This window comes from Nipponia nippon, unplaced genomic scaffold, assembly GCF_047370975.1.
Source record: "Nipponia nippon isolate SJK-2023a ecotype South Korea unplaced genomic scaffold, ASM4737097v1 scaffold_6, whole genome shotgun sequence".
In the NCBI taxonomy this organism is placed as follows: domain Eukaryota; kingdom Metazoa; phylum Chordata; class Aves; order Pelecaniformes; family Threskiornithidae; genus Nipponia; species Nipponia nippon.
Genome location: NW_028262380.1, coordinates 7,590,672 through 7,613,375, shown reverse-complemented (window position 1 = coordinate 7,613,375; position 22,704 = coordinate 7,590,672). Strand labels below are relative to the sequence as shown.

Here is a 22,704-nt window from a genome sequence, read left to right as displayed (position 1 = left end):
ACAGAGTAGAGACAAAACGCAATGTTGTATGGAACAAATCTATCAAAATAAAATCTCATAAAGCTACTCACTGAGGTGTGTCCTATATTTAAAAATTCTGAGACTTTAGAGTTGTCACCTGAAATGCCCAGTAAATAAGTGTTATTAAATTCACTTTTATAGAGCACTGACAACATGTCTTGTAATAACATCTTTGGTGGTGGGAAAGAAGGAAAGATGTATGGTATATGAAGTCCAAGAAGAAAGTTTAATAAAGGGTTTCTACAAGGTTGTGGTTCAGACATTAGCTGATATTTAGTGTAAGGCTCCTAACTACATCCTAATGACAAACAACTCATCTTGCTTACAATACATTTAAGCTTTTAAACCAAAAGGACAGGCACCATGTCAGAATTTTTAAAGGAGCTGATTATGTTCCTCTGCATTAGTTAGGTCTATACTCAAACCAGCACTGAGACTTGGAGCCTTGACTATAGCTTGAGAGCGCTTCATTCTTTATCTATAATAATAATAATTAAATATCTTTGCTTTGATGAAATGTTTTCAATCTCCTGCAAGATTTTTAATTAACTCTATAAAGCAGAATCTGAATCATAGGTCTTTTGGGAAGCACTTTGGGGGCAATGGTCTTTATGAAGTTAAAAGCCAGAGGTTCCTCCTATGCAGTCAGTGGCTCTGGCATACTCAGAGCTACAGCCTGCACTGCAAGTAGGTCTGTAAGAGAATTTTCCACTAAAATTTTCATCAAGGGAAATTAGCAAGCCCTGGGGTTTTTTCAATCTAAAAAATGAAAGTCAGAACTCCCTGCGTTACACTTTTTTCCCCACCAAAAGAAGCAACAACAAACCTGTGACAGTAAATTAATAACCTTCCCTGATTCCTGCATTTAAACGAGTGAAAAGCCCCTGCCATTTTCCACACACCTGCTGTCCTGATGGCAGCCCCTGCTGCACGGCTGCCTCTGTGAGGAGGACAGGGCTCGTGGCGAAGCGCCTACCCGGAGCCCTGGTGGCTAGCCCAGTCCAGTTGCCCAGATGTGGGGAAGGGAGGGGGAAATCTCTCAGAGCAGATTCCCTGTGTGGGCACCCTCTCCGGTTTGGTAGTGAGAGGCCAGAAAAAACCCTTTTTTTGGGGTGTGAGCATCAAACTCTGCTGCCCTCAGGCCCCCCTGGGTAGGGGTGGGGCACTGCCACCCTTCGCCTCAGGGCCCCGCGCTGCCTCAGACCAAAGGAACATGGCGGAGGGAGGCCTGTAGGCCTCACCCCGGGGGCGGCAAGGAGGGTCAGCATCTGCCTCAGCTGCCTGCTCCTGCACCTCTGTCCCATGGCTGTCCCGGTCTTTTGCAATGTCTGTTTCTGTGAGCCCTGCAAGCCCACCCCACGGTTCAGCCTCACGAGCTGTGGCCATGTTATCTGTGAGATCTGTCTCCAGAAAGGTAATGGCTGCTGCAGGCACGGGCGGCTCGGCCCTCTGCATCAGCGGGTCACGCAGTGCCAGTGTGCACATATTTACCTTAACTGTTAGCATTTCTGACTCACTGTGGAAAAAAAGAAAGGCTTGAACATTTCTTCTTGTCAATCGAATGTTATTGATAAACCTTTTCAATTCTTGGTATTGATTTTCTTTGAACAGTAAAAACCACCTGTGTCTCCAGATAGATCTGGCTGGAGCAACGTGGCTTTGAGAGCAAGCCTTAGCTACAGAAAACTGGAGGCTTTAATAAAACCTGAGTCTGGATGCTTATGATCCATGATTGCATTGTAGAAAAAATAAGATGGCATTCTGTTCTGTCCAATTTTGGAAAGGACATGCTTTTTCATTAGTGAAAGAGCAATTTGCAAAACATAGGATCTGTTTAGGGCAGGTTTTGCTAATAGTCTTAAGACATTTTATATCTCAGTATTGTCACTGAAATACTAGAAAATTTCAGCAGCATTAGGATGATTGGAGGTGATGTTTTGAAGCTCTTGTGTGTTGTATACAATTCCTGAGTCATATTCTGGGACTCCTGTGATGTGCTTAGACGAAGATCTGTGGAAAAGATAGCGGAATAAGGAAGTTGCTTTTCAAAAGAAAAAAATAGCAGACAAATATCAATGTTTTTGCCTTTGAGGTCGTGCTAAATGACCTGGTTTTTGTAAGGGCACACAGAATAAATGATCAATCAGAATGAAAAACTTTTGACTAAAAGTTTTCACAGGGTTGCTGTCGAGGAGAGAGGATCATAAAATGCAGCCTCTAAATATAACTTGCAGACTCCTAGAACCTGAACAACAGCTTTCCTTTCTGCTGTTAATATCGTTTGACAGAAAAAACCCTGAGATATTATATATTTTTTTTCTGTGAATTCAATAACAATGATAATATCAAGTTTAAAATGTATTTACGCTTTAAAGATGTTTATAAACATTGATCCTTAGAATCCTTAGAAAGGAAGCAGCTAGTAAAATTATCAGTTATGAATATTGTAGTCATATGAATTTACTATACATATTTGCTAATATGTTTGCAAATAATCAATGAGACGTTTTAAAAAATGATAGAGTTTAAAAAAGTGATGTGATTAATTTTTCACTGGAAAAATTCACAAGGTAAAATTATTAATTCTTTGAAGTTAGGTTTTCATATATTTTATCAAGAGAGCCAGACTGGGCCCCAATCTAAAAAGTCATATATCTAGTTGACTCTAACTCATTAGTGCACTTAAGCATACATATAATTAAACCAGGCAAGTAATCCTATTTAAATCAAAGGAACTAAAAGTCACCTGCATTCAGTGACATTAATGATATTCATAAAATCATTTACATGAATGCTTATTTGCAGGAGTAAGACCTGATGACATTCACACACATTTTCCCTGTGCAACTGTGTGTAATGGTTTTAGAATCACATTCTTTATTCATGTTTATTTGCATTTCTTGTATAACCTTCAGGTTCCTTCCACAAGCTCCAAACAAAGGTTTAGGCATTAAATTCTGTTAAAAATGTATTCAAAATCTATTGAGTTTGATGTGTATTTTAAATGTGTCTTTACCTTACAGGCAAAAAAGATGAATGTTTGATCTGTAGAACTCCTTGTCATACATTATTGCTTTCAAAACAGGTAAATGAAGCTTTAGCATTGTTGTATTACATTAATCTGTAGTTTGCTTAACAGCTAAATTATTTGCATTACAAAATATTTCCCTTTTGTTTGCCAACTGTGACATGAATATTTACTGAGGTTGGTAGGCTTAGATACTTATGCACTATAGAGCTTTTAGTTTTATGGATTTCTTCAAATAAAAGCCTACAGAGACTCTTTAGGTTTTCAGATTCTGCTGGACTGTAAATCACTCCAGCCTTTTCAAGAAACATGACTGGCTACTGTGTAACATCAGTGACTACTTTCAAAATGTGGAAGAATGTTTATTGACTTTGGTATTTGTACATCAGAGAAAGTGGACTGTAAAGAATTATTTCATGTAGTGGACTGAATCGAAAATCTGCATGGTAGCGCATCGATATTTTCAAGTGCATTAGGTTTATTTCCCTGTTTTCTCTTAAGCTTAACTATTTTCCTCATGGCCATGTGATTAAGAGAGGATCTGAAGTATTGTTGGGAATTCTTGTTATTCACTAGAGAATGAATAGCTTTTAATTCTCTTTCTTGAGAAATCATTAGAAAGATTTAATTTTCCCATTTCTCCCAGGAACCATCTTCTCCTTAGCTGATTTCATAAATGGGTTGTGAAAACATTTATATTTTCCTAGACTGATGCTTACCTAAGAGGCAAGCCTGCCTTACAATGGTAGAAGAAAAATAGTAAGAACATTCAATACAGCTAACACATAAAGTCCTACAAGGCTATAAGGCAATCATGTATATAAAATAGAGGACAATCTGGGACTAAGCAATTAACGGTGACCTTGAAGGAGGGCATGATTTCTCTAGATACATTTAAAACTGAGCTGATGTTTATCTAAATACAGAAATCTCTACCTCTACATACTGTATATAAAACGGTTACACTTATTTCATATTTGTAACCACAGAATCTTGCAGAACTGAAACAGGGTGAAGACAGTGCTACCAAAAATAAAAAATTACAGCAGAACAACAGAATGCAAACATAATACAAAGGAACAATGCACACAGTAATCAAATTAAAAAAAAAAAAAAAAAGCCTATCATAAAACTTCTAAAGGAGGTATTTTAATAAGCTTCCCATATCAGCCTAACCTGGCTGCAAGTTTTGTTATTAATTTCAGTCACAGAATAATTTAGGTTGTCAGGGACCTCTGAAGGTCATCTTGTCCAACACCTTGCTCAAAACAAAGCTAATTTTGAAGTTAGATCAGTCTTAAATTGCAGCATTTCAACAGAACTTGATAATTTGCTTCAAAAATACTGAAATAATTTAAAAACACAATGATTGGGATACTAACAAAAATATTAGATGTTTCATTAGAACCTGCCACTGCTCTGGAGGACTGGAAGGAAGCAAATTACCATATTCTTTAAAAAAAGACATTAATGATGATTGCTTAGCCTTGATTAAGAACAGATAAAATGATTGGAATGATAATTAAAGATGCATATAAAAAAGTCATGGCTCTATAATTCAGGAGCCTGAGTGGAAATATACCTGGTAACCTTTATGAGCTTGAAGCTATGGAAGAATTCCCAATGAGTAGGGGGTCCTATAAATGTGTTAAAACACCTCATCAAATTGTATATTGGGGCAATCAACATCTACACATTAAATATTCTAATCTTTACAGTAAGGCATGCTTGTCACCTTTATATCTTCCTTCTATGTCTCACGCTCCCCACTTGCTTTTTCCCAGAGGATGGTTAAGTGTTATGATAAATCAGAATCTCGCTGTTCATTATTTCAGAATATCATGTTAACATCTGCTACTCCTCCATGCAACAGTTAAAATGTCAACAGTGTTCTACAAACCTTTATTTTAAAAAGTTTTTAAATCAGCAACAAAGCTGGTCGGTTTTTATTTTTCTCAGATCTGATAGGTTCTTAAACCAAGGTCATTGCTTTGTTACGACCCTAAATAGTTTTCTAGAGCTTGCCTCCTATGAATACATTTTAAAGACGCCAAATGTATTTTTATGAATACATTAATATTTCTAGATGAAATTTTATTGTCTTGTTTGTGTTTTCTTTACTTAAATACCATACACAGGTTACACTGTGCTGTCGATCTGCTTTTCTCTTTCTCAGTCTCCAGTTCACCCTGGGGAAATTTTTGAATGCTTTGGCTAATGTGAACCAAATTCAAAAAAGCAGAGGAAGTTTTAAATACAATTAATTTCCTCCTGTGAGTTCTATAAAAATTAGTAGCTCGGGAAAGCAAGGAAAAGCAGTTTAGTTCCCCTGGTAAGAGAAGTGCAAGTACAGCTCGTCAATAACCGAAAATGCAGTTGGTAGCCACATGCACAGTTCTACAGTAACCAAACAGTGCCTGCCATCTTTGCTTTTATGGATTGCTATACAGGACATCGAAGTAGCGGATGGCAGAATATGGGGAACAAAAGATACAAATCTGTTGCAAACCCATGTTATTAATTTAGCTCCTCGTGTAATTATTTTTCATACATATGAGACTGAATTCACTCTTATTATTAAAAATGTATCACAGAAGCACACATTGAAAATAGGTTTGGCAAATCCAGCTCTTATTTAGTCTTGGATATTTGACTTTATACTAGCGTTATATTATTTTTGGAGTACGTAAAAATATTGTCTCTCTGTATGTTTGTGCATTTCCAAATGGCGCAAAGATTAATTCTTTTTTATTCCAATGCAATATTTTTAATTTAAGTGATAGCACTTATCTTTTTATTTTCTTAGTAGCCTAGAAAATTGTTGCTTCATTCACAGGTGTCTTACTTCTTATTTCTTTCAGTAATTCACCTTTCTTTTTCAATTTTTTAAACTTTTTGAGATTCTTTACTACTTCTGGGATTAATTTACATTTTGCCTGCAACAGTTTCAGTTCTTTTTGACTGGATTTTGAAAGGTAGTTCCTTACATGAAAGATGTCTTTTTTTCTGGGACAATCTTCTTTTATCATCTAAATATGTTGGGATTGTTTTTGCTTTTTTATTCAAATTTTTGTTAGTCATAAACCTATCTTCTATTATACAATCACAATGTATGAAAAGGAACCTTCCAGTTTACAGTTTATAGGTAGATTTTTTTTTTTAATCTAGATTCCTCATTTTTAAAAGCTGCTTACAGTTACAGTAGAAGATGATTGAAATGTGATCACTGTTAGTTCTTATTAATGTAACTATTTTAACTTAGTGCTATAACCAGTGTAACTATTTTGGGGTTGTATTTTGGTTGTTTTTCTTATGAATAAATTAGGAATACATGTGTTCTGGATCAAAGTAACACTTAGCTAAGTTATCTACATTGCTTTGTAGATTTGGATAGATGTCCAAATGCCACTATCATTCTGAAATTCACTTTATATTTTGTAGCATTTCTTTCTCACTATAAATAATAAATATATTCCTGAATTGCAATGATAGCTTAGGTACAGAGCACTTACTCAGCATTTTCTAAAAACACAGATGTCCGTTTGTGAAGCCACATCACGATCTCCGATTAAAAGTCTCAGTCATAAAATACTTGAAAAATTCAACTATGATTTTAGGGCTTTTTTCTTATGCTAGGATAGCATTCTGCTGCCCAACAGGCAGGAGAGATAAAGGGATCCCAGTCAGCATTGGAACCATGCCGAAAAAGGACTTTGAAACAAAACTGATTATAAAATGCATCCATGTGGCTGGGGATGGTGAGAACCAAAACGCCCAGAAGGGGACTGCCAGAAACCTGGCTTTTGGTCTGAAGGCAATGCCTCTTCCAGGGGACCACAAGATCTTCCTTGAATGTCCTCTGGAAATTGTTATTGTCTTAGTTACAGTAAGTATATATATGTGTAATATATTTAAACATAAACACAAAGCTTTCCAGATGATTAATAAGGACATTAATTAAAACTAGGCTTTTTTTCTGTTTCTGTATCATTCTACTCTTTATCTGTCCATTTTTTATTTATATACATCAATCAATTTAAGGAACAAAATGATTTATTTAACATAGCTTGCAAATAAAAATGCTAACATTGGTATACTTTCTTTTCCTGATAGACAAATCCTGATATTCAATCACTGTTCATGGGAATAGACATGTTATGCAAGAAATATTCAGAAGAAATAACACAGGTGAATCTGCCTTATAACTTTTTAACTCTATAAAATAATCAGCAACTTCTACAGATTTTTATATAAATGGGAAAAATATATAAGTGAATGCTTGAAAATGACTGTATGCCTGTTACCATCTTTACTTCCTTAATTCCAGTTTCAAAATTCTTAAGAAAGCATAAATTATTCATCACGGTCACTGCTTATGTTTTCAAACTCTCTCTGAGGACCACTAGTCTGGTTATTTTAATGATGTAAAATCACTTTCAATGCCATGCAATGAAAAATTAGATATGCCAGAACCTTAAACATGCCCAGATAGTGTGCCCTAATTATAGCAATAAAAAGTTACACAGTGAAAACCTGAGCTGGCTAAAGCCCTGAGCTGAATGTGCGCTCTCTCTTTTTTTTTTTTTTTTTTTTTTTAAATCAAAGTGATTTAACCCAAAACAGGTCTGCTTTTTTCAGACAGATGTAATAAAAGATTTCAAGGTAAATTTTCTCCCTGCCTTCTGTAAACTGCAGGCAGGATGCCTTCGTTCAGCCTTAGCTTTCAGTCCACAACTTCAGTAGCTGTCTGGGCCAAACGAACACATAAAACTCCCATTGCCTCCTCATTTTCTGCATCTCTTCAGCGTGGCTTTGGGACTTGTTCTTGTCCTTGTCTGTCCTACTGAGCATTTCAGTGGCAGTTTCAACCACTCTAGGTTGAACTGTGGTAGTACATCCATCCTGAACACATCTGCAACCTTCGTTGTGTATTCTCATCTCCCTTGGGCTGGTACTTGTTGGGTCTTGCGGTGAGCTTGCTGACCCAGCAGAAAAGTAACTCAGGGAAGATCACCTGCTTGCTTTAATGGTTGATTATGGATTCACATTTGCTCTACTCTATGCTTCACAAACTTCTCCAAAGCTGAGCGTGGTCCCTTTCCTCAGCACTCTGCCTCCTAAGATACATAGGTGACACAAGGTAAACAAGAAGCCTTCATCTGTCCTTCATACACACTTTTTAACAGCATGTACGATGATCAGCAGTTATTCTGTAAACTGAACAAATCCATACAGCTATACCACCAATCACACATGAATACAAACTTCTGTAATGCATCAAAGAAAGGAAAAAATGGACACAATCTCAAAAGACTAAGGTGGGTTTTCTGTAGCCTGAGATGACCTGTGGGAAACATCCTGAAGTGTAATTAAGGCATTAAGGTATGTTCAGAACTTCTGCCAGCATCAAAAGACATGAGAGCAGCTTTTGCTCTGTTAGGGCAATGGTTTATCTTATTTAATATCCTGTCACAACAGCAGGTGCTTAGGAAAGCATATGAGAGCAAGGCTGCCATGTAGTGGTATGTCTTCAGAACAGCCTCCCACCTTTCAACAGCTTGTGGCACAGGGATATCTCAAAGTGGGCTTGGTGGCTTTGCATTCACAAGCTTTTGGTGTTTTTCCCCATGTAATTGTCAAGTTGCTTTCTGCATATTTAGCACCTATCACATACTATGGAAAGGAGGTCTACAGGTTATACACTGTGTGATGATGATTTCCTTTTTCAGGTTTTGACCTGCTACCTGCTGGTTTCATTTGATATGCTTGAATCCCATTCTAGAGGAAAAAGTAACCATTCCCACACACTCCATCTGTGCTAATCATTAGTTTTAGACTGCTAAGAATCCCTTCTTCAACTGCCTTTTTTTCAGCCCTGAAGACTCATACTCTATGTGGTCATTGTTTTACTGAAACTCTTACATACCTCTGATTAATCTGAACTATTTCCAGACCTACTATATCATTTCTGAGGTGTTAAGCAGACTCAGGATATAGTAACATACATTTTTTGAAGTGGAATACTGATGTTCCCTATTCTATTCCTTTTCTAGCCACTTCTAAGATCTGATTTGCTTTTTTGACTGGTACTGAGCACTGAATTGACATTTTCACAGATTTCTCCTTTATAGACCCAAGACCTCATTTCTGAGTGGTGGGAGACAGCTCAGAGCCATTACTTTCTGAGTGACTGTTTCTTGCATCAGTTCTTCTGTAGACACTTCTGATCCTTTGAATGAGTATCCAATGGGAACCTCCCAGGCTCTTCTACAGTGAATAAAAAGTAACCATTTCAATTAAATACTCTGCTATGGATTTATCTTCTCTGAGTGTTTCTTCTTGATTGTCTCTATTCCTACACATTTTCTCGCAGTTTTCTTAACATGTGAGAAGAAAGATTTATTAGTAAGTTATTGCCCACTGTAATTTGTTCCTCAAGCTCTTGTCTTGCCTACCTTGTGTGTTTTTACTTTTAACCTGTCATGGTTTATGATCCTCATTTGGACACAAGAAGTGCTTACACACCACCAGACAGTGTGTCTAACAATTATTTTTTAATTAACAGGATATTTTTACAAGGCAAGTTATAATTGCCAGTAAGACACATTACTTTTTATGTTGCCATTAATTTTATGTGTTTGCTTAGCACTAATGAATAAGAAACACTGCAGCTAAACTGCAGTGTCCAATGTCTTTACCTTGTTATTGAACATAGTGTTAAAATGTAAATTCAGTGAAATAAATCTACCAACTCTAGGGTACGTCATACTAGATTACATAAAGTTTATAAGACTTTCTCTAGCACTGATAGTAATTTGGAATGTTTTGTTAGAGAGGATTTGAAGAGTAAATATTAAATACTTGTTAAAATATAGAAAAATTTGAATACTGTAAAGTAGTTCTCCATCACTTTTTTGTTGAGGTTGCATAAATGTAATTATGTGAAGCTTGATATAACTGTATTTATTTTTAGATTTCAGAATTTCAAGAAAAACATCGTAAACATTTATTAGCATACCACAGACAAAAGGTAACTCTAATTGTGATTTTCTTATTTTTTTTGCTTATGTTTGCCTTGTTACTTTGGTTTATTTTTAGAAAATATATTCACCTTTTATTGGAATACTTAGAATAATTTATCAGTATTGCCTCATTTCTGTCATTATAAATACCAGTTTTTAGTTGTTTAAAATCTGTAAGGGCGTTATTAATTATGGTTACTATTATTTAATAAAATAGATTTTGAGGGGTGACTGAGATTAAATTGAAAGTCAAAGGACAGGGAGAGAAGAAACCAATTCACTGAATGGAGGAGAAAGTGAAAGAGGTGGGGAGAGATTGGTACTTCGATAATAAGCCTGGAGGAAAAGAGTACTGCATAAGGAAATTCACAACTGGGTTCTCATGCTTGGCTCTCTTGTTTGTGGTCCCCTTCCTTATTTCTAGTATGTCATCCTTGTCACCGTCAACCAACAGCTCTCATGGCCTTGATAAAAGCTTCTTGGTTGCTGTTTCTGTGAGTTGTACAGATACTGGGGAGTGGATGATGGTGTGTGGTGTGGGCACTTGATGTCCATGTTCCTGGCAAATCTAGACCCTGTGTTGAGCTAGGACCCAAAGATATTAAAACCCAAATAGTTATTCACCTTCTTTAAGATATTTTGGCCTTAAAATGATCCAGTCCTACAGAGCGACAGGGTAAAGTACATTGTTCCTGACATCTGTACTGGTCACTTCCTTTATCGAACCTAGCTCTCATTAGGAAAAAGAAAAAAGAAGAATAAAATCAGACCTTATGTAAATTAGGTTTTGTCTTTAAACGTTTTTGCAGAGTTTCACATCTGCAAAAAGAGCATAATATCTCCCACAAACTATGATTTTGTAAAGGTATACCAGGTAACGTTATTAAAGAATCCAAATAATATTGTGAGAAGAAGCATGAAAAGTTAACAGGAAAATTCATAATGTGTCTTCAAATCAAAATATGAATAGTGTGAAGTAATGAAGGAGTAAGGTCATACAAAGGAAATTAAGGATAAAATATAGATGCAGTATTGAGGCTATTGAGTAAATTTTTACATCCTTCATAAAATATAATGTATGATCATGTAATGAAAGACTGTAAAACGTACACATACTAGGGAGCTGACCTAATGTTCTTGACCTTAATGTTCTTCAATTTTGCGAGCTCATAACATTCTTTAATGGAGATATTTTTGTTGTGTCTATAACATAATAGGAAATACTCTTCACATAAGCTTATTACAAACAGATACTGCAAAGAACTGAATAAATATTGAATCTGAAATGAGAAATATGGGAACATGGTATTTGGTATTTTGTACAGTTGTTGGTATCTTTTCTAGATAATCCCATATTAAATAACAGAATGGTTGGGTTTGGAATGGACCTCTGGAGATCATCTAGTCCAACCCCTGAAGTTATGCAACATAACTTTTATATCAGAGACAGAAAAGAGGAAGAAAAATAAAAGCAAACTATTTTTAAGCACTTTTCTTAGTATTCATTTATCCAATATTACCAACACACTTAACAAAAGTCATTCAAACTAGGTCTGTAACTGCCAAAAAGAAGCATATCTTTTCAGACTGACTGTTTAATGGATCCATATAACAGCTATAGTCTTGCCCCAATAAATCTGGAATAGCAATGATATCTAAGATTAAAACCCATAGAAAACAACCTTTCAACACTTTAGAATACTAGCTGTATGAAAATGAAGTTGCATATCACACAAATAGATTTTGTTTAAATCTATGATTATCTTGCAGACGGTAAAGTTGGAAGAATCTCTCAAGAAAGTAACACAACAAATGCATCAAATACAATGGTAAGAGGTTTAATGCAGCAAAAGTAAATGAGAAATAGTCTTTATAATCAGACAACATTAAGTTTAATTGATAAAACAATAAAAAAGTCATGCTTTATTTGCCTTTCTCATATATTGTGTTGTATAAATAGAAGAAGCGTATTTTTACAGAAAGAAATGAACAGCGATTTCTGTCATGAGGTTCATTTTCTTCACATTAATCAAGCCTGTCAGGAAGGAGTCCTTTTATTCTTAAAGTCAAGTCAGTAGTTACTCTAAAAATGAACTTTTAACAATCTCTATCATATAGATATTAAGTTTTGAAATTTTTATTTGCATTTACATTAACATGTTTGTGTTTTTCCAATGGGCTTTCCAGCATCAGCCTGGAAAGTACTATATCTTTCTTAGTATATATCCCATTTGCAAAATTACCAGAGTTTTGTAACATGATACTCATCTTCTCTGCTTCTAGTAAAAATCAACTTCCTGCCTCATCTTAAATTAGTCTTTTTTCACAAATGTGTCAAAGAGATAGCCAAGAATTAGTTCATCGTTATCCCCCTGCTCATTGACTGATAAACCTTAATCTTTTCATCTTATTTATTTCCAAGTTAAGGCCAAAGCTCTTTTTGATACCTAAGTGGCCTCTGTGCTATTATTTTTCATTTAATTAAATTTTATTTCAATTATTTGTTTGAAAATATCATATTTTTTAAATCATTATGTAGGTCTCCTCAATATTGATGTAACTTTCTATCTTCAGAACTTTCTGTCTTCAGATTTCACAAACTGCGGGCTATCCCTGAGTCATCAGGGAGTATATTAAACAGGATCAGTTGCAAGACTCACCCTTTTTTTGTTGTTGTTTCCCTTTTAATATTATTTATGGAATACTTACCTGAATTAATCGCTCTTGTCTCTGCTTATCTTAAAGTCCCCATGGTCTATACAGCACTCTAATGTTTAAACTGAATTAATGCAGAAAAAATGTACTTTTTCTTACTACTGTTTAAAAAAATCTTACTAGAACATAAAACAAAACAAAAAAGATATCAGATACTGCGATCCACCTATGGTGAAATTATTACACTTTCCATATGACATTTGTTTCTATGTCGTATTTTATCCTTCTCATTTTCTAAGATTTCAAAAACTACTGGGAAAAAAACCTAACAGGCTTGGTCTGCTTTTCGCTTTTAGTGAATATGGGTATTAAGATTATTTAGTGTACAGTTACAATGTATTTCTTTGTATAGATCCACCTTCTTGAGAAAAGCACTTCATGAATGCCACTTCATGAATACCAGTCATCAAGGATGCTGAAATCTCCTTAATAAGCCAGTTCATGAAGCTGGCAATTTAATTGCAGAATTTTGTTGATCTTTATTCCTTTTCTGTGTTTTTTCAGTATAGACTTTTATTTGACTCTGACGTTCACATAATACTGTATCATGCTCTCTTATGCTACTTGGTGCAATATAACTGAAAGAAAAACAGTATAAAGGAAACTATGTATGTGGTGGATTGTCATAGTTTATATATTTTTATCCACTGCCTCCTTTTTCTTGGTTGCATCTCAAATAAATAGCATCTTGGTTATACCAAATGCAGAGTTCTTACTGACTTTCAGATTTTCCAGAGTTCTACCAAGAGACCGTGACCTAGGGCTTCTCCTTGCATGCCCAGCAGACATATTCCTCCTATTTATGGTTATTGGCAAAGGTATCAGTTTTATGTAGCTGTTGGTGAATAGCATAAATATGCCAACATCTCTTTTGATAACTGGATTTTTTAAAGTTTGGGAAATGTATACATCGAAATGAAGATTTTTGGCTCCCATAAAGTACTTTGCCATAATGTTATCCTAAATTGATATTGTTGGGCATGTCATGACTGATACAGACGTTATGATATAGAGAAGTTAATAGCTTATCAAATAGATTGTTATTTAATTTCATGGCAAATAGTGTCATGCTGAAAACAGCTATTGATGGATAAAATGCTTTGATTTTATACTTTATTGACCAGCTAGACAAATTAACTAACAAAACCAGATTTCAATTTATATTTGTTGTTTCTTCTGTTTCCCCTTTAGTATGAAACCTTTTGAACAAACTACACAACTACCGTTTTCCAGTACAAGTAGAAATCCACTTTCCAGTAAGAAGTGTTGGTTTAATATACTAACTGTGGAATACATATCACTGCATATATCTATGTTCTAATAATAAATTTATTAATGACTTTAGTTCCTTTAAGAAAACAGAATGGTTACTCTTCATGTTCTCTTCATCCTGGTCATCTTTCCACTTCTGAAATGTAGGTACAAATCTGTTAATTTTCAATTAAAATCTTAACAGTGACAACATACTGATATTTTATACACAAAGCCATTTTTTGTAGTGAATTTGAAATAAGTATATTTTCTGATTTTGTGTTTTGTTTCTACAAACTGTGTAAGTATGAAAGAACTGGGGAGGGTCTTATCTATCCAAGTGTACATAATAACTACTTGTATAGATTGCCTTTATACTCACTGGAAAAAACTCTTAGGCATGATGCACCTTATTCTAAAGACTTTCTGGACAGATAGATTGATTAATTAGTGAGGAACTCTTCCCATTGACTGTAGGGAAAAGCTAAATGACTTGTACAGACACCTATACGTACATTGTAGCTGTCTAAAGTTCTTGTTGTCTAAAGCTCATTACATTTTAAATAAATGGAACATACAGCTTGCTCAAGCTAAAAGTTTTCTATACCTGTGACTATGACTTTACTTTTTATAAAAAATAAATTTTCAGAATGCCCTTGTTGCGGAGGCAAGTGACAAATATATAAATATGTATATTTATTCTGACTTAAATCCAAGAATAACAATGCTAATCATAAAATAACTTTCTCTGTAAATGTCTAAACCAAAGCTCACAATGAATTAATAGATTTTTCTTACTGCTCATGGTTTTTGGAACAAGTCTTAAATACTCATATGTCTTATGCATTATGTATTATGCTTTTCCATTATTAATCAAATTTAACATGAGAATATAATGTAATTTTAGTCATTATAATGAATGTGTTATTTTTATTACAATGTCATACTTATTTTGACCTTTGTTGTAAGAACGGAGTCAATGGAAATTGGTCCTGTACCTTCGCCAATGAGGAAAGTAAGTGGGTTTTTTGTACATATGTGTGTATATATACATGTATATATACGCTTTTGATTTCTCCTACTCTGTTAATACTGCAAAAAATAGGATCCTCCCCCCCTTCAAAACAATTCTTACGTACATGCTGATTTCAGATATGCTTGATGCTTGCCAAAAAGAAACCAAAAGGAAATAAATCGCAACATTGATTTCTGGAACTATATTCTGCACATGCCATATACAAGCTTTTAAACTTCTGACGCTAAATTAAATGGCAAATTCTTGAAATCTCAGTATGTTTATATTATAAAAACATTGTAACTGTTTCCAAAATAAATGTTGCTAATGCATGAAGCTGAGAGTTGCAGTTAAATTTAAGTTCTAATATATTAAGGAATGGAAATATATGTAAGATATCCACTTTCACCAGACCTCATGTAGATTTCTCCAGTGCAGATCTATGCTAGCATTTCAGGGTTTTCTTTATAACCTATGCATTAGTTATATCCATAGACAGACCTATATCCATAGGTATAGCCTATGGATTAGTATGTGTGATTCATCTCGTTCTAAAGGATGCTTATTGGTGTCATTCCTGTTTCTATTCCTTGACAATAAAGGGAATTTTGAGGGATCAGGCTGGATGTAAATGCTGTCCTTGCAGATGTCTGAAGTTACAAGAGGTGAATGACTTGCCACTCTTAACATCACATCACACGGAGTTTGAAAGCATTCCTGAAATTTCATTCATGATGGATAGAAGTTTTTTTTTCTTTTAAGCCAGAAATCAAGCCAGTTATTATCTTTCACCTTTCATAAACAATTTTGTTTGCTGCTTGACCAGATGATCTTGCTTTTGTCTATGCTCAGGGGCACCAATGTGTGTATAGTATGCGTATATATATTAACATGTGAAAACATGTTAAGAAAAATCTAGGTGTAGAAGTCAATGGTCTGAAAGCAGTGTTAGAACCTGATATTTGAGCAGGGAATTGCAAGCTTTGAATGACGTCTCTAAGATGAGAATGAAGGCAGGAGGTTTTCACTGTATTAGTATTCTGATTAGGAGAGGTAACATGCAGGAACAGATGCTAGCTTAAGAATGGAATCTCAGTGCAGAAAATGATGTAAGTTTCTGATATTTTTCTTATCTGAATGTGACAGAGAGGACTTCTTGCAATAAAACTAAAATGCATGTACTTCCCACCTCTCCCCTCCCCCCCAGATCTCTAAAAATTAGTAACTTTTGAGGTTTTGCATTTTAGTGCTATGAACAAAACTGGCAGTGGAGAGCGCCAGAAATCTGCAGGCTTTATAGACCTCAAAAATATAACATTGTTGCTTAAAATACCTTAATAATTAACATACTTATTACACTGTAATTAATACCATGCCATTTGTTTAGCCCGAGACACCGACCGGTCCAACAAGATTATCATTAATAACTCCACCACAAGATGGACGTATGGGTGAGTAAAAATAAAGTTTATAACTGGATAACATTTGTATTACATTAAGAGGATTAGTGAATTAAAATCCATACATTAGCAATTTACTAAGCAAACTTGAACTGTGTTGAGGTATAAGGAGCTTATCATGTAGACATCAATCCAGCAGACAGGCAATGGTTAAAAATGAAGAATGAAATAAGTCTTCCTTACTGAAGGAGGTCCTGACTTACTCTGTTTTGTGAATAATTACTTGTAACCAAAATTATTTTTGCTGAGCAATCACAGTCAACAGTTGCAAAGAAAATACCGTAATGTTGTGTATGGTTAAACAGAACAGGCACACTTGCAATATATGTTGTTGACCCCTATTAACCATCATAATTATATTTGTTTATGGTTACCAGAGATTAACATTGTCCATAATGTCATGTTAAAAATCACATGAGGAAAAGGCAGGGAAACTAAATGGAAGATACAAAAGTATTTCATAACAATAGAGAGGTAATTAAGTTGGGATCAAGAATTTCTTCAGAAAGGTGATTTTTTTTCACCATATCACTGTAATAAGGTATAAGACATTTTACCTGCCTGTACTTCCTTTCATTCCTGGGCTGTTGCAGAGCTTGGGTAACACTCTGCTGTTAATAAGATGTGAATGACAGCCTACTGAAATTAGTGCAATCTCCTTAAGTACTGTTTATTTGTGAGCAGATTCCCAGAATTCCTAATGCTCTGCAGGTCTACCATTCATAGAATCATAGAATGGTTTGGGTTGGAAGGGACCTTAAAGATCATCTGATTCCAACCCCTCTTCCATGGGCAGAGACACCTTTCACTAGACTAGATTGCTCAAAGCCCCATCCAGCCTGGCCTTGAACACGTCCAGGGAGGGGGCATCCACAACTTCTCTGGGCAACCTGTTCCAGTGCCTCACCACCCTCACAGTAAAGAACTTCTTCCTTATATCTAATCTAAATCTGCCTTCTTTCAGTTTAAAGCCATTACCTCTTGTCCTATCACTACATGCCCTTGTAAAAAGTCCCTCTCCAGCTTTCTTGTAGGCCCCTTTCAGGTACTGGAAGGCTGCTATGAGGTTTCCCCGTAAGCCTTCTCTTCTCCAGGCTGAACAACCCCAACTCTCTCATGTGTCTTTTCCTGTGTCCCTCCCATTCTTGGTTTTACATTCGGCATGTTTCTGTAACAGTCCATTCTCAGGCAGTTTTCCAGCTGGCTTCAGCCATCTCCAGCCACATAAGGAGCTTTTACCACTCTTGTGTTTTTGGTGGAAATGTCCTGAAACAAAGACAAGTGCAATTGCAATGCAGTTGTAATGAAGGAGCAAAAATTGCTTTTTCTATGTTATGTCTGATTTATACATTCAGATCCTTCTTAAATGCATGCTTCCCTATAAATTTATGGGTAACAAGATAGCAAGAGTTGAGGTTAACTGTTTTTTTATTGTGTCTAAATATAAATAGACATTTAATTAGATAGTAAAATTATATGTGGAACAGTTATGTGTTCAGCACATTTCAGAATCAACCCATAAAGTTTTGCAGTGAACGAAGCTGAATGAATCAAAGTGTACTTGCAAAAGTAAGGGCAAGTAGAAACAATGATTTAATGGTGCACCAAAGAAAGTTTCCTTCTCTGAGATGGACAGGGAAAAAAAGAATAGCTGAAGAACTGGAGCACCTCAGCAGAGCTATGTTGATAGTCTAATAATAGTCTAATAAATTAAAGAAGGTGAAAGAAACCAACTTACATGTTTAACTTGAACAAGATTTGCAGGAATGGTGCAATATGATGGTTTCGTGACAGCTAAGCTCTATGTAGGATTAATCTAGTGAGACTAAAAACAATTTTTCACCTTTAACTTCTGTTGGAGTATTGCTGAGGACTTTTGATAGCTTTCACTTTTGCTGGATCTCCCAGCAAGAGGTACTGGAAGACAACTCACGCCTCAGCAAATGTCTTGTCTGTGCTAAACTGTAAAAACACATTATTAATTTTTAGGGCTATTTTAATCCTTTCTCAAGTGACATGGTGACTTTATTTTCTCAGCCAGTTCCTTTTCATTGCCTATTGTAATTGTGCACCATTTCTAATTCTTGAATAAAAACCTATCATGAATTTGTCCCAAATAGTGCAATTAAAGTACTAATCTTTGTTTCCAAAGTTATCTATTAAGTAAAATGGGTAATTCATATTGGTCCTGTTTTCAAAAATTCCATTCTTACAGGTAGTGTATCCTACAGAAGTTCTCAGTCATCTGGAATAATGTCAGGTCAAAATAGTAGAGCAGGATCTACAAGGTAATTAAATACCTTTTCAAGATGTTACTGTCTCCTGTGAGAGACTGAAATTTCTCTTATCTGGTCTGTATTAATCTGTATGTTTAAAGGTTATATTCTCTATCTGAAGAAATGTTATTGAGCAGGCTAGCTATCACCTATATGAATGTTTGTTATTGTTGGAAGGTTTTATTTTGAAATCACTTTCTTCAAAAATAGGATATTAGAGATAATATGAGTTCCTGTAACTGTGGACATCCACAGTCATGGTACTTTTATACAAAGGTAGTACTTTTATAGTAAGAAAGTGCAACAGCGTGTCTGCTTTATAATTCTAAAAATCAGAGATGACAACACAATATCTACACAAGAGCTATTCTTTGAATAACCTGAACATATTCATCCAGCGTGTAGCAGGTGTTTTGGGTTTTTCATCTAAACATTAAAAATGTCTCAAACTGTGAGAATTATTAACATCAATAAAAAACTTAAAATGGTTCCAGAAAAAGTAAACTCTTGTTCTTTATAATCATTACGCCAAATATATCTTCGTAGCACAAATTTAAAATATATATAACAAAATATTTCTTTTTTTTCCATCTCTGATTCCCATATCATCTGGTTTTTTTGCTTTTTAAAATATGTAAAAATCCTAAAGAAGTAAAAGTATGATAAGGAATATGTAGAACACAATAATTTATAGCATTTTCTATTAAAATATTAGCAGTGTGAATTTAAGCGGTTTTGAAATCTCTTGTACTATGAAAGTAGTCTGAAATCATATCCATGAATTAATTTCATTAACAGATCCACACCAATAGGACTACCACATAGTGGATGTTCACTTACATCATCATCTGGATCACAAAGTAGTAGAAGGGGGTCATGGGCTACTTCTGATTTCAGAACTCCTCAGTTGTATCCATTTACATCACCTTCCCCACAGTCATCTGTCACAAGACATCCAATCACCATCTCTGGACTTCTGCAAAGACAACATTTAGGCAAGTATATTTTATAAAATAACAACATTTAACACTTCCTGAAAAATTTTAAGCATAACATATGCTTATTATGTGTTTACTAGAGAACAGTAAATAAGAAATAAATTAAGCAACACAAAATTGATATTTCAAAATTGGAAGTAGGCTATCAGCAAAATATGAAAAATATTGATGTTTATGATCAGTATTTTGCCTTAGCCTTCTGCGCAACAGAATATCTACTGTGAAAATGTGTTCTTGTTTCACCCCAGAATAGTATTTTATCAGACATTTAAATCAGATAATTTCCATAATAGTTTTCTAGAAAAACACCAGTTCTAAATAACGCAAAGCATATAATAATTGCGCAAAAAATCTCAAGTAAGGAGTAGTGAAAAGAAAAACATGAGTGGAGGAAGTGCAGTGAACTCAGTGGGAATCATAGCAAGACTCAGATAGTCAACAGGAGTCCTTTAATAAAGCAGAACAGTTGAGTTGACACATGGGGAAGAAGGAAAAAAAATGTCTATAATGAAAAGAACGAATGGGAGACAGTTCCTGTATGACTGAATGGCGTATTGTAGAAAGTGGGTGACAGATGACAGCTCTCTATGTCCAGCAGAGAAAAAAGGAACATAAAAGGAAGCTGCAGTATTCTGAGAGTAAGGAGTGAAGTATTAGTCACCTGGTTATCAGGAACTAGGGAATATTAATGGAAATGAACAAATGAGTGAACTCATTCTGAAAATGAACAGATGATGAGACAGAGAAGAGGAAGGAAGATGGGTTAAGGAATAGAAAAAAAGGTGAGGATATTAAAAGGGTTGGGAGACGACAAGGAGCCTAGAACAGTGCGTGGGACAGAACAAAGGCTATAGAGGAAGCAGATTAAAGAATTTATGAAGAATGGAGATAAGAATGCAGAATATTAGTGTAAAAGAGGAAGCAGGATGGACCAAAGGAAAAAGATGAGAGGACAGTAAAGGTCGTTTTTCCTGCAAAGCAAGAGAAGTAGAAAAGAGATGCTCTGGATAGTTACAACAAACAGACCAAACAAAAAAGCTAAGAATAAAGAAATGATGGAAGGAAATTAAAGAAGACAAATGCATTTTCTAGTCTTTTATTTTTATGTTTTATAAATATTTATTTCATTGTACTTCTCTGTCACTTGCCCTGTATATTCACAATTTGGGAGGAAAGGCTTAAATGATAATTATGATCATTTGTTGCTGGCCATTTTTCCCATATTCTTTATGATATTAACTTTATTTCTTTTATTATTACCTATTATCCCATCACAGACTTCAGTAGTAATCTTCCCAATCCCATGATTTTTTCAGTCCTAGTACTGTTCTCTCATTTGCCAAATTTTCTGCCTCTACTTCACATTTCTTACAGATCTAGCTGTCAAGACACACACATAAATGTCCATAAGTGACAGTAAAAAGGGAGATAGTCCAGGGTATTATTTGTTGAGTGCAGCATAAAACTAGCAAAAGTAGCTGCATACAGACTAGCCCAAGAGGGCTGTAGGTAAGAATTGCAGTGGGGCAGATTAATTCATAGAATCACAGAATCATAGAACAGCCCAGGTTGGAAGGGACCTTGAAAGATCATCTGGTCCAACATTTTGTGGGAAAGGGAGCCTAGATGAGATTATCTAGTACCCTGATCAATCACATCTTGGAAACCTAATTCTCGTATTGCAAAGTTTACATCACAAGTGAAATCTTTGTTATTTACATTAAAAGGATAATTCAGCTATAAAGCATTTTTCAGTGCATATGAATAAATGTGACCTTTCTATTGCAAGAGTGACACATCCCAAGTGGTTTTGAGTTCATGAAACCAAAATAAAGATATTTTAAGAAATTCACTCATACTCAAGTTATGAATGCTTATAGCTTGTAGAAGCTTACCTCATAATTGTTTTTCTTGTGGAATTTCTGGACAGAGATACAGCATGTGAAATAATGCATGAACCTGATAGAATCTGTAAATAATGTAGTAGAAATCAAAGTTAAAAAAAAGCAGCTGTATTGAACTTAAGTATTAGTCATCTTTGAGCTACATGTTTGCAGGTTAATTGCAGTTCATATGCAGAACAATGCTTTGGACATTCACTTGTGTAGCTGAAATTGGAATATGGCAAAAATACTTTTACAGAAAGGGAAACCTAATTCTTTTATGTAAATACAAAGTATTGGGTTTATTTTTAATTTTTTATATTTTTCACTTTCTCTCTTCCTTGAATAAGTTCCCAAAATAATTTACATGCATAAAGTTTTCCATTAGCCTTACTAATTTTTTTTTCCATTTGTACTTGTATTCTTATTCTAGGATCTACAAATTTTGGAGGACATTCAACAGAAAGATAAGCAAACATCTGTGAATTGTTTTGGTCAATAAGCATCTGGATAAGCCCTACACAGTCTTTGGATATCAAAATATTTGTAATTTCTATAAAACATCAAATTGGCATAAAACAGCTAACTATTCAGCATGAATAATGTATTTAAAACATAACTGATCTTGCTGACTAACATCTACAGTAGTTTTAAACAGGAGTACAAAATCCTCTTGCTGTTTTTAGAAATTTTGGCTTAAAATATATTGTCTAAATAAACAGCCTTTATTAATTAAGTGTTAAGATAAAATGTGATTATATATTCAATGAACATTTCTTGCTGTGAATGCATTGAGCTGCAGCAGAACTCTATTTTTAAATGGTTGCACCTGTACAGTATTAGAGATGAGACCCAGTCCTAAAAAAAAAAAAAAAAAATTTATGGATTTTTGATCCCAGAACTCCAAATTTTGGTTCTTACTCAACAGATGATTTTTTGTTTGCACTGTTGAAAGGGGTAAGGTTTGAGGGACATTGCATCCTAGCGGGCTCTGCCAAGCTTGTAATACAGTATCTATTCCACACTCCATGAAGT

The 22,704-nt window shown here is 34.8% G+C and overlaps 1 protein-coding gene across 2 annotated transcripts; it reads left to right on the top strand.

The window, feature by feature from the left end:
* Positions 1-1,323: 1,323 nt before the first annotated feature.
* Positions 1,324-22,140, top strand: RNF212 (ring finger protein 212). Of its 2 annotated transcripts, none has more exons than XM_087738048.1 (12): positions 1,324-1,435; positions 3,045-3,106; positions 7,163-7,237; positions 10,023-10,079; positions 11,842-11,900; positions 13,978-14,042; positions 14,132-14,201; positions 15,007-15,052; positions 16,440-16,503; positions 18,728-18,800; positions 19,587-19,778; positions 22,101-22,140. In XM_087738048.1, exons 1-12 carry the CDS (start codon positions 1,324-1,326, stop codon positions 22,138-22,140), a joined length of 915 nt encoding a protein of 304 aa, XP_087594174.1. The 2 variants fall into 2 exon arrangements, with proteins under 2 accessions (XP_087594174.1, XP_009469973.1); XM_009471698.1 differs by having other exon boundaries at positions 19,587-19,783; positions 22,103-22,140.
* The last annotated feature ends 564 nt before the right edge of the window (positions 22,141-22,704 follow it).

Excerpts from the sequence above, each read along its gene's own strand:
- RNF212 (XM_009471698.1), top strand. The coding sequence starts at position 1,324 with ATGGCTGTCCCGGTCTTTTGCAATGTCTGTTTCTGTGAGCCCTGCAAG. Across the intron at positions 14,043-14,131 it reads AAGTAGAAATCCACTTTCCA|TTCCTTTAAGAAAACAGAAT; the intron begins GTAAGAAGTGTT and ends TAATGACTTTAG. Across the intron at positions 16,504-18,727 it reads ACCACAAGATGGACGTATGG|GTAGTGTATCCTACAGAAGT; the intron begins GTGAGTAAAAAT and ends CCATTCTTACAG.